This window comes from Rhipicephalus sanguineus, chromosome 2 (assembly GCF_013339695.2).
Source record: "Rhipicephalus sanguineus isolate Rsan-2018 chromosome 2, BIME_Rsan_1.4, whole genome shotgun sequence".
NCBI lineage: Eukaryota > Metazoa > Arthropoda > Arachnida > Ixodida > Ixodidae > Rhipicephalus > Rhipicephalus sanguineus.
Window position 1 is genome coordinate 155,103,701 of NC_051177.1, and position 13,061 is coordinate 155,116,761.

The 13,061-nt window shown below is 46.2% G+C and overlaps 1 protein-coding gene across 1 annotated transcript in view; it reads right to left on the minus strand.

Moving 5' to 3' along the window:
• LOC119381994 (venom metalloproteinase antarease-like TtrivMP_A) overlaps positions 1–7,656 on the minus strand; it is a 116,314-nt gene extending 108,658 nt beyond the window's left edge. The window contains exons 1-2 of the mRNA XM_037649738.1: positions 7,596–7,656; positions 5,812–5,975 (exon numbers count right to left, since the gene is read on the minus strand). Coding sequence (XP_037505666.1) covers positions 5,812–5,975; positions 7,596–7,656 — 225 coding nt within the window. The remainder of the gene's footprint in view (positions 1–5,811; positions 5,976–7,595) is intronic.
• Between the last annotated feature and the right edge of the window lie 5,405 nt (positions 7,657–13,061).

Consider the following 13,061-nt stretch of genomic DNA (forward strand, 5'->3'; position numbering starts at 1 on the left):
GAGTAGGAGTGGACGACCAAGACGATGCGCCGAGAGCGCGCGTGTCAGTGTTTGCCACCGCTGAACCCAGGCCTTTGGTTTGGTGAATAAACCCCCTTATAATTTGGTTGAGTCGCTCGGTAGTCTTCGAAGCTGGATCTACGAAGCCGCACCTTACCTCCAGTGTCAGCAATGCCCGAACAATCCACCACCCAATGTACCTCCCAGATTCTAGCGGCTGCATGTCCCGACGTGTTGGCACTGCGTCACCCGCCGATCTTCAGCGGCACTGACGACCAAGATGTTGAGGAGTGGTTGGCTACATACCACGAGATCAGCGCAGCGAAGAAGTGGGACGATGCGGCTAAGCTGACTTATGTCAGCTTTCACTTGGCCGGCGTCGCTAGTCTCTGGTTGCAGAACCACGAAGCTGATATTACCAACTGGGCTTCGTTCAAGACAGCCTTTTCAGAAGTCTTCGACCGCCCCGCTGTACGGAATCTCCGCTCAGAACAGCGACTTCGTGAGCACGCTCAACAGCCAGGAGAAAACTTCACCAGCTACATTGAATACTTTTTTTACTTGTGCAAGCGTTGGAACCCATCGGTGCTCGAAGCAAACAAAATCAAGCAGATACTCAAGGGAATAGCCGATGACGCATTTCAGATGTTGTTAGCCAAGGACCCACATACCGTAGCCGAACTGGTCAGTTTGTGCCAGAGTTTCTACGAGTTGCGCAAGCAACGCGCCCAGACACGACGCTCTCTGGAACAGCGTGGCTCGATTGGAGCTTTGACTTTCGCATACCAGAATTACATGTTGGCTCATTTAAAACAGTTTGTGCCTGAGGAGGTCGCTCAGCAGCTCTTCATTTCATCAAGCGGGCCCGAACCAGCACAGACACATCATCTGGCCCCGGCCATACGACAAGCTGTCCATGAAGAGGTAACTGACGCTTTGCCTTTCCTTCGTTCACCACCTCTGGAGGCTGCGCCCTTGACGTCGACCCTAACCTTCAGACACAGAAAACTAGATGCCGCAGTTCCCGAGGCACGAACTGGGTCGTCGTCGAAAGAATCAAGTCCTCGCATTTCTCCGGCAAGCCTCATCGAATGTTTTGTGGATTGCTTTCGTACCCCTGCGCTTGTGGACACTGGTGCTGTCGTTTCAGTGATAGATTTAAAAATTTGCCGATTACTTCGGAAGGTACCACGGCATCAGAGTGATTGCCCCTCTGTACCGCCAGTGCTCACCATATTCGGCCATCAGCTGCCTGTACAGCCCGCGTTCTAATCCAGGGTGTTTTGTATACTATTGAATTTCTTGTGCTAACTGCGTTTTCGCATGATGTGATCCTCGGCTGGGATTTTCTCTCTCGTTATCATGCGGTTATCGACTGTGCTCGTGCCGAAGTTGCCTTCTCTGCGTTGTGTTCCTCGTCGCCTGAAGCTGCGTTGAACAAGCTCTTTGTCGCCGACGATATCGACATACCACTCAATAGCGCGGCCTTTGCTCCCGTGTCCTGCGCCGATGTGTCAGAGACAGAGTCTCCAGTTTTGTCTACTCCCTCCCAAATCTTCCAACGTCGCAGGAGCCTCGCGTTGCCGTTCGCTATTCTCGACGTAATCACCGGCGTTACGAACTTATTTGTCACGAATCCCTCCTCGACTTCAACCTTACTGCGCGGAGAATGCATTGGCACATATCAAGAGTTGGACGCTTCCTCCATCTTAGGCGATGGCGGCGCGAGTGATCGGCTCCTTAATGCACTGACACCATCTGCCTGTACGCCTGATCGCCCGACTATTAATGCGTTTGGGCCCTCAATTGATGGCCACCTTGAAGAGGAAGACCGAGAGGAACTCCTGGAACTTCTGCACCAGTTTCGCGGCTCGTTTGATTGCCAGCAGATGTCGTTAGGTCGAACACACACCGTTGTCCATCACATTAACACCGGCTCACAAGCGCCTCTGCGCCAGCGCCCCTACCGCGTGTCTCCTGCTGAGCATCGTGTGATCACCGACCAACTAGACGACCTGCTTCAACGTGGCGTCATTCGGCCGTCCAGCAGTCCCTGGTCGTCACCTGTTGTCCTCGTGAAGAAGAAAGAAGGCTCGACTCGCTTCTGCATCGAATACCGTCGTTTAAACAAAGTTACGCGCAAATATGTGTAACCTTTCCCACGCATCGATGATGCCCTGGACTGCTTGGAAAGCGTCGAATTCTTCTCATCACTAGACGTACGGTCCGGCTGTCGGCAGGTCCCCATGGCACCCTCAGATCGCCCGAAAACTGCTTTCGTCACACCTGATGGCCTATACGAGTTCAATGTTATGCCCTTCGGCCTTTGTAATGCGCCAGCAACAGTCGAAAGGATGATGGATAGCGTCTTGCGTGGGTTAAAATGGTCGACATGCCTTTGTTACTTGGATGATGTCGTTTTCTTCTCCCCCGATTTTGACAGTCACCTGCGTCGTCTCAAAGAAGTCTTGAGCTGCCTTGCGCGTGCAGGCTTTCAACTCAACATCAAGAAGTGCCGCTTTGGAGCTCGCAAGCTTGCGATACTGCGCCACGTTGTCTCAAAGGAGGGCGTCGTCCCGGACCCGGAGAAGTTTCGGGCAGCTGCTGAGTTCCCGAACCCTACGAACGCAGAAGCGCTTCGCAGCTTCGTCGGCCTCTGCTCATACTTTCGCCGCTCTGTGAAGAACTTCGCTTCTGTAATCGCACCGCTCACAAAGCTGATCACCGGTGATGGACACCTCTATGATTGGTCGCCAGCATGCGATGATGCTTTCGCAACGTTACGCCATCTCCTGACTTCGCCACCCATTTTACGCCACTTCGACCCTACTGCTCCAACCGAAGTGCACACGGATGTCAGTGGCATAGGCCTTGGCGCTGTCCTTGCTCAACGCAAGTCAGTCTTCTCAGAGTATGTCGTTACGTATGCTAGTTGCGCCCTCACCAAGGCAGAGTGTAGATACTCGGTTACCGAAAAGGCAGGTTTGGCCATTGTTTGGGCATTACAAAAATTTCACCTGTACGTGTACGGCCATCAGTTTTATGTCGTTACCGACCATCATTCCCTTTGTTGGGTTTCTTCATTGAAGAATCCTTCGTGCCGGCTTGGGCATTGAGCGCTTCGTTTACAGCAGTTTGATATTCGCGTCATTTACCGCTCAGGACGCAATCATACCGACGCCGACGCACTTTCTCGTTCGGCCCTGTCTTCCGTTGCACCCGTTTCCCTTGCCGAGGCTACTATCGCCAGCGTTGATCTCGCTGACATACCTTCGGAAAAGCGCAAATACTCTTGGATAGCGTCGCTCATAGACGTTCTGTCCACGTCTTCGGTGACACCATGCCAACGGGTAACTTGCGCACTACGCCGACAAGCCCCTCATTATGCGATACGGGATGCCATGTTGTATCGCCGCAACTATCAGCCAGATGGTAAAAAGTGGCTTCTTGTTATACCTCGCCATTACCTTCCGACCTGTGCACGTACTTCCACGCAGACCCACAAAGCGCCCACGCTGGCGTTTTGAAAAATTACGACCGACTTCGCCAGCGATTCTTCTGGCGTGGAATGTACACCTACGTTCGCAAGTACATACCTTCCTGCACTGAGTGTCAGCGGCGAAAAACAACTTGTCATGCGTCTGGATAATTGCAACCTTTGCCGTGTCCAGCTCACCCGTTTGATAGAATTGGCATAGACCTCTACGGCCCCCTTCCTTGCACACCTGCCGGAAATCGATGGATTATTCTGGCCGTTGACCATCTTACCCGTTGTGCAGAAACCACCGCTCTGCCAGCTGCTGCAGCTCGTGATGTTGCCTTGTTCATCTTCCGCAGCTTCGTCCTTCGCCATGGCGCGCCACGTGAGCTGCTTAGCGATCGAGGGCGTGTCTTTCTTTCGCAAGTCTTCGAGGAGCTTCTAACTGAGTGCAATATTATTCATCGCTCCACTACGACCCATCACCCGCCGACGAACGGATTGGCGGAGCGCTTTAACCGCACTCTCGGTGATATGCTGTTAGTGCACATATCATACGACCATTCCAGCTGTGGCTTGGTGCTTCCGTTCGTGACGTATGCGTATAACACGGCCACACAAACCACTACTGGGTTTTCACCTTTCTTTCTACTATATGGACGTGAGCCCTCTTCGATGCTTGACGCATTCCTTACATACTGCCCTGCCTCCGACCTCGTTCAACGTGCCGAAGAGTGCCGCCAATTAGCACGGCCATTTACATCCATCGCACAAGGTATTCAAAAAGAACGACTTGACCAAGATAAGCCTGCCCACACCTTCCCCGTCGGCTCGTTCGTGTGGCTTTCTATTCCCTTCCAGCCTCCCGGCCTCTCTCGAAAGTTTTCACCCAAGTATACTGGTCCGTACCGCATCGTTCAATGCACGTCGCCGGTCAACTACGTCGTCGAACCAGTTACACCTCCCACAGACAGATGATGTAGTGGTCGTGAAACAGTCCACGTCAGCCGCTTAAAGCCCTATTATGATCTGCTTGTGCTTGCTTCGCCTTGAGTCGCCAGGGTGGCTCCTCTTCGACACCAGGGCAAGTGTAGTGGAAAAGAGAGACAGCGAGACAGCATTGCGTAGGAGTGGAAGAAGACCAAGACGAATAGCCGAGAGCGCGCATGACAGTGTTTGACACTGATGAACACAGGCCTATGATTTTGGTGAATAAACCCCATTTATAATATATATATATATATATATATATATACATATATATACCAGCTGAAAACGTTAAGTAATCTGCTTTCAAGAAAGTTTCGTCGCCCCTTCCTTGCATATAATACGTCGGGTCCAGCGTGAATGACGTTCAAAGAATTCGGTATATATATATATATATATATATATATATATATATATAATATATATATATATATATATATATATATATATATATATATATATATATATAATATGATTCGGTTTCCTCATGGCCATTTGGTTGACCTGTGACGTTGAAGCAAAGCAGTGCACAAAACCCTTTAATTTTCGAATACTGGCTTTTTGCGCACTGTATACTTTCATATCCACATCAATACTGCTATGACTCACAACGTTTCAGTTAGTATCTGGGCCATTTATCCCAGCTACTCTGAGTGTTTCGGCCAGTGTGTGTATGTGTGCTTAGAAAATCGTCATGAGAAGACAACGAACAATTTCAATCAAGACAAGAGTAGCTAAAGAAACTGTCACCCTCAACCCCAACACGCGTTTTAAATAAGGCCACAGAAACACCAGCCAAAAGGGCACTACGCAGGTTGCGATTTTGAAGCAACCCTATTGACGGACGTACGTCCGCCATAATGCATAAACTTAGAAACAAAGAAAGGCTGATTAAAAAAAATTCATAATGCAGTAGCTCACATTATCATTCGTGCAGACTAAGACTGCGCGGAGAGTAGAATAACTGAACTGCTCCGATTCATTTTATTCCTGAAAATCACCGCATTTCCCATTCACCACTTCCATGATTTTTGTTGTCTGGAAAAGAGCAGCGAGAAAAGTATGCACAGAAAAAAGTGCGAAGCACGCGCAAAGCGCTCCGACGCTAGTTAAATATGGAAGCATTTTTTTCAAATGTCATGGAATTGAAAACCTCGCCGGAACTAGTGTTTCTATAAGATAAGTTACCTCCTTGTGTTACAGAGCGTAGCAGATTTTCGAAAAATGACGAAAAAATTCTAATTTGCTCTTTCGGAAAGTAGATTTCGTCCGATAACACAGGTAAATTAGGCGCGAATAAGAATTATACTTGGGAATTTTTTTCAGCAAAGCTAGAGTGTACTTACGTGGTATGCAATTGGTTCACCATGATGAGTTGTGTGGATCAAAAATTCTTCCGAAAACACAGAACTCTTCCGCAAGTTCAGCGTTATATCTTCACTTATCTTCAAAACCTTTACGCCATTCTCGGCTCGACTTTGCAGCATCCGTGGGTACACAATTCTGCTCGCTGAAATAAAATTACCTCCGCTGCAGCTCACAGAAAAAAGGTTTTCTGTATCACCGAAATCTACGTATCTGATAGGACAATTTATGATATACGGCGTAATTTTGAAGTCTCGCAAACTAATTTTAAATAATATTTTATATATATCATTCTTTTTATTTACTGAAATATAACAAAAGCCGAGTAGGGGAATAGCGTAGGTGAAACATTAAGCCGAGAAACCTTCGGAATTGAAAGATCACTGCAGGCGGTTAATATTGCACTTTGGTACAAGTCGTCAAACATTGCAACAGCCTAAACATTCGTAGAATGCACAATCAACAAAAAGAAAGAACGATATAGCGGAGGCGAATAATTGTACTAGGGGAGCTTATTTTGAAACTGAATCTTATAAATATTTCTGAATGATTACTTTGATCCCTGAACGAAACAGCTGTTTGATTGAGGGCTCGTTTCTTTAGCTAGACAGAGCCTAATGAAATCGATACGCAGTGAGTTGGAGGAAGGTATAGGGTACATTAATTGCATGTCTTAACTGTAGGATAGCAATTATACCATAAATGAAAAAAAAAGTGGCTGAAAAATCAAATCGCGCCAGGTAGAGACCAAACCTACAACCTTCGAATAACGCGTTCGATGCTCTGCCAATTGAGCTACAGCGGCGTCCCTTTTCCGTCCACTATATTGGGAACGTTTTTACGTGTCTTTCGGATATTTATGCATTTGTGTAAGCATCCGGTGCTCCACCAATTCAACGCATTATCTGAAGGTTGTAAATTCGGTACCTACCTGCGCAAGATAATTTTTCATCCACCTTAATTTCTTCCCACCTTCATCATAAACACTATTCTGCGCTAAAAATCTACAAGTAATTTCCCCTATACAAGCATAGTTTCGTTGTCTGTTGATATTGTTATGTTCTGTCTAACAAAACAAACGAGCAATCGATCAAACCCCATTCTTTCTTTCATAGCAGGGGTCTCGTTCCGGCAGACTGGATGCCTTAGATAGTATGTGAGGCTTTATTGGTCAGCTTCGAGGTAGTAATACGATCACGTGCTACGTCACGCCAGTTGGCAACGATAAAGGGTGCTCCATACTCGCCGTCATGGTTGCTTTCCCATCCACGTAAAGTGGATGGGAAGGCAACCGCTGTTGTAACTCAATCGGTAGAGCATTGGATGCGTTAAACGAAGGTTCTAGGTTTGGTCCTTATCTGCGGCAAATAACGTTTCATCCACTTGAATTCCTTTGAATTTATGTCAGAATTACTGCACTACAGCAAAAACATACAAGTAATGTCACCTATACATTCCTTAGACTCATTGTCTGTTGGTTTCATTGGGTTGTGTCTAACATTGATGCGTGTTACATTTGTGTACGCTTCACTGGACATTCTACAGAGTTCACTCATATATGCGTCTTGCAGAGAAGCATCCTGCAGGAACAGCGGAAATAACGAGGCCCACAGTTCCTTCTACGCAGGAAATGAAAAACACATGCTACATAAAAGAACTGTTAGCATGCGTGCGAAAGCATTTCTGTATGCCTATGAGAAATATTTATTCCTAAATAAAGATTAACTGTAAAAATATCAGTAATAACGACTAAGCAACTTCGTACCTTCTATGAGCCAGGAGATCTCGATGAAGACAAGAAAGAATATCGAAGTGCTGTGCTTCATGGTGGACAGAAATTAGGCACTGAACAATTGCAGGCAACGGATATTTATATTAAAAAGGCACCCTTAAATGAGATATACCATTTTGTGAATAAAAATATCACAGAGCATGCCCATATGTCTGTTAACGCGCAGGAAGGAAAGCACGCTACCCATAACTGACATTCAATGTGGGCTAACAAGGTATATGGGGAAGAAGCTTCTTTATAAGTTGCAACAGAAGAAATAAAACACGCTTAGGTCACAGGGATCTATTCAAGGGTAGCCTAAAGTTTGAGCGCTTTGAAATAACACAATAAACAGAGAACAAAGCCCGCTCTATGAATGTCGAGCAGGAGCGACAGTGATGAAATAGACGAATGCGATTTCGAAAATAGGATAGAAAGGCCGAGGTATTACCTGTAAAATGCCTGAAACGCCGTATTTTATTTAGCGCCAGTATTTCATACTTCGTCCATAACTAATTTTAACCCTGACTTTATTACCTCCATCTTGAAGCATTTTGACAGAATTACAACAGCTAAGCGCTTAACGTTCGGGAACAGATTGATGGCTGACGCCTTGAACACGATAGGATAAACATACAAAGTTAAAAGCGCCGGACATCTGAAACATTGCTTGAGGAATTACATAATGATATTTTGCATCGACATATTTATATATTGCAAGGAAGCGAGTAAGTCATAAAAATCGTCGCTGATAGGTAACAACCGTCACTGATGCCTAGGTAAGCGCTCCAGTTTTTCTTTGCTTCATCGCATGTGCAGGAAACATAAAATGAACGAAAATTGAATTCAGCGAAAACTAAGGTGTTTGGTAGATACGTTCCCAGAAATGCCGGATTTGGACTTTTGTGCAGTGCCAGCGGCGATAATTGGGTGGCCGCTCTTCCAAACGATTCCTGGACACTCACGTAGGCATACATCGTGTGACTAAAATATTTACTTAGAAATACTGGTGGCTACTGGTGCTCAAAAACTATCAATGTTATACTTGCTTCGTGATGGCATACTTATTAGTGTGCACATATTTTAGCCGTCTTTTATTTTTCCTTTTACGCATATGTTTTCGTGTGGCAGTGCACTTGCATTCAGGTGCTCAACACGTTTTAGTTATGTACTTCTTTCATTCTGTCCCGTCTCTGCGCCGTTTCCATCGAAGTTAAAATCAAACATACTGAAGCAGAAAACATGCTTTTTGGCAGCAAAGTTCAGTGGTGGCTACAGGGTTGAGCATCCGCTTTCAATGCTGTAGGTACTGAGTTCGATTCCCAGTGTCCAACGGAAACGCATGGGTTTTTCCTTACATGTAAAAGAGTACACCGTCCTGAGGTTTGGTTGTTCATGGGTACTCATCTCCAAAGGTGGCCCCATCAGGTTCTGTGAAGGCGCCCGGGTGCACCGTAACCAACAGCCTTGGCAAAATAATCGAGTATCCGCCGCTACTGTGGGAGGCAGAATATGGCTGCCGCCGGCTACGTACCGCCAGAACAGGTACGGTCAAGCGCGATTTGAAGGTTATCGCGCGTGCGTCTACCAAGAACTACAACAGCGCCATGTCCCAGAATACTCTTTCGAGAGGGAGGTATCAGGCAAGGTCCACTCACTCTTTTTCCGGTTCCTTAAACTGTGATCACCCCTGTCTGAGGAAGGCGCATTTTCGTTTTTTTTTTGTATGACAACGTGCTGTATATTGTTCAGAATAGCAAGCCGTTCAAACAAAGCAGTGCCAAACACCAGCTGTACCACATCTTTCACAGCGATAACGTTATCGTCCGCGGAGATAAGAGCCAACGAAGAATACACTTGATCTCAACGAATCGAAAGCTTAAGACAGAGAGAATAAGTGTAGAGTTCGCCGTAGGGGCGATTGTTATAGCATTGAACAGCCAACGAGGGCAAGAAGAATGCGTCATCTTGATTTTCACTGTTCCAAAACGTACCGCTAGTCCCCCGGGACACTAGGCCGGTAGACGCTCGCACGATAACCTTCATATCGCGCTCGACTGTAACAGCGCGCTTTCGGCCTGGTGCTCGGAAGAACAAAGCACATAGTCGCTTCGGAGTGCATCCAGCCTCCGGGAAATGAACGGCTTGAAAGCACCAGACGTAGCAATAAGGTCAACAATTTTTGAGCAGGGAATGCGATTTTCCCGCGCCATGATTCCATATCATACCCACTTCATCACTGACTTTTAGCGTTTACTTTGAGTATCTGGATCTTGAGGCGTTTTAACAGAGTTACGGTAGATATACGCTTGCCATTCTTGAACAGCTGGACATCTGAAGTATTGAACACGAATGAATAATTATCTAAAGCGAAAGCGTAGGAAATTAAAACATTGGTTGATGAATCGCGTTATAATATCACGTATCGATCAACTTACATAAACCAAGATTGAGGGGAATTAATGAAAAGAACCGTTATTGACGGACCACACCGTTTTATGGTTAGTTAAGCACTGCACTTATTATTGGCATTGTCAGATGTGTGGAAAGAAATATTATACAGTAAATGAAGTTTATTGAGGGCCTGTTTCGTGAATACAGATCTTGAAAGAGCGGCTTTTGAATTTTATGCCGTGCAATTGGTGTAATGTGGCAGCCGCTCTTCCAAACTATTGTTGCGCGCTTACATAAGCATACAACGTGCAACAATAAAAAATTTAGGCAAGAATACTCGTGGAAATAGCAGCTAAAATCTGCATCCCAAAGCAATGGAAGCACTGTGACGCCTTGTCGGATATATTGTCGGGGAGTATTAAAACGAGAATTTTTGCAGCGAAGCTCTCAGTAACTAGGCCATTCGTAACTCCGCGAATAGTAATCCGGTGAACAGACAACTATCATCATCATCAACGGGCTTTACCTTCAAATTAAGAAAAACGACAGTAGCCATCCAGGCTGAGCTCACACGGTGGCTGGCGAACTGGGCGAATTGGCGTGGAAGCGACCAGGTAGCTATAATAAATGTGAACTCATTGTAACACCGCGAACAGTTACATACTCAACAAAAGATCTCTAGCGGTTATGTGCCACACAAATTGGGCAAACCCACCTGCTCACCAAGGCTCCGCTAAAAATAGAGTTTAAAAATAAATGAAATTAATAAATATTTCAATAAAGCATCAAGTAATAATAACAAATAAATAAGGAAATTATTTTACGAATTGATGATGGAATTGAATATGATCAAATGTCTATATGAATAAATAAATAAATAAATGCACACATAAACAGTCTGCAGGCTGCACTCCTAGCCCTCGCAAATTGAGGTGAAAATACTTTAAAGTAGCGTACACTAAAATAAAAAAAATGGTAGTAGGCAGTTTTCCGGCGACGACTTGTCTGTCTCTACTCGAGAATCACTTCTCCTAGGTCGGCCATGAAACCCTTACTCCTGTCCATGATGAGAACGTTTGGGGCAACGTAACGCAGGAGGATGTTCTTGAGGAAGAACTTCGCCACTTCTTCGGCACTTCCTTTCGGCACGACTTTTGTTTCGGTGTAGGGAGTCAATGTCGTGTGTGTGTGTGTGCGTGCGTGCGTGTGTGCGCGTGCGCGTGTGTGTGCGCGCGTAATCCGTGGCCACGATGATCCATTTATTCCCTGACGGCGATGTCAGAAATTTCCCGGTAATTCTATTCCGATCTCTTGGAGCACTTTATGCGGTGGTTCGGTTGGCTGCAGAAACATGGCTGGCTTTGTCGGGGGTGCCTTTGTCGAAGGCACTCTCGGCACGTATTTACGTAATGAGATACGTCGGCAGCAAGGCATTGCAGTAATAATTTTGTGATATCCTCTCTGCGCAAGAAACCAGCTGTCCAGCCTTCCCGTCGTCATGGAGAGCCTGCAGAATCTCTGGCCGCATTGCTCGAGGCCAGCAGGAAGTCAGTTGGCACGAACTGGCTAAAAGGTATTTACGAGAATGTTGTTTTGCATGGAAAACAATACGACCCCTCGCATAAATGTGCTAGAGACAGCTGCGGTCTTGTACTTAAAATATTCTACCAGGATCTTCAATTTGCTGTCAGTCCGTCGCTGCTGAGTCGTGCTGCGCTCACAATTCCGAGGAAGCTGTCATCATCCATATTATTTCGTGACGGTGGACCAATAGAAGCCATTGACAGACACTCAGCATCAGAGTTCTTTCGTCGGGACTTATACACCACGTTGATATCCAGTTCTTAGATTCTGAGACTCTAGCGTACAAGGCGGCCTGCACCGTCTTAAGTTTGCCAACCTGCACAAGGCGTAGTGGTCACTTACGACGTTACGCATGTCGTATAGGTAGGAACGAACGGTGTTGTAGCGAAAATATTGATAACGCACGCTTTTTCAGTCGTGGAATCGTTCGCTTCTCCCTTCAAGCGTGACCAGCTCGCGTAAGCGATGACGCTTTCTAGTCTGTCCATCTTTTTCAAAGCACGGCACTAAGCCCTACACAGCTTGTGTTGTTGTATAATTCTGTATCGGCGTCTTCGTCGAAATGTGGGAAAATCGGCGGTAACTGCAAGCGTCGCTTCAGTTCTTAGAATGCCTTCACTTGCGGCGTTTCTTAGTTGAACTGCACGTGCGCATTAGTTAGAAAGGATTGTGGTTCGGCGAAGTCCTTAACATACCACCTGTAATATGCGCACAGACCCTGAATTTGGCGTAGTGTGTTCTTGTCTTCGGGAAGCGGGAAGGCAGTGATGGCGGCTCTCTTTTGTAGATCAGGATGGACCGCTGCCTTTCTAATGATGCGTGCTAAGAACAGAAACCATTCGCATGCTAAGGGACACTTTTGCGCCATAAGTGTAAGCCCGCATGACCTCATGCCTGAAGTACCGTACCAAGGCGTACGAGGTGCTCCTCGAAGTTTGAGCCAAAGACGAAGACGTCTTCTAAGTACACAAGACAAGTTTGACACATAAAGGTAGCAGCACCATGTCCACGACACGTTGGAACGTCGCTGGTGCAGAGCAAAGACCGACTCGCACAACCTTCTACTCAAACAGCCCGTCTGGTGTTATAGAGGCAGTCTCCTCTATAGTTAGCATAACACTTATCTGTGCTTTATTAATTGCATTCGCTATTAATTTATATCCCAAACATTATTTTGCAATTGCAGTGACAAATGTATAATAATAAATTGATATTTAAAGATATCATCAGAAGAACGACCACACAGCTCCAAAGCGGGGCAACGCGCTTGAAAATTCCAGCAGTCCACTAAAAGGAAAAGTTTCCGTGCAGTTTCTTTACATAGAATCCCTATATTGCCACGCGCGCTTCTTTTGGTATGTTTATGCGACTGGTGCGTCCGCTACACGTGTAATTTCTGTCTTGCGCAAAACCCGTCCGAATGGCTGGGAACCTTCCAGATCATTTCAGAATCTTCCTACAGCTTGAGTGCGCAAACGTGAA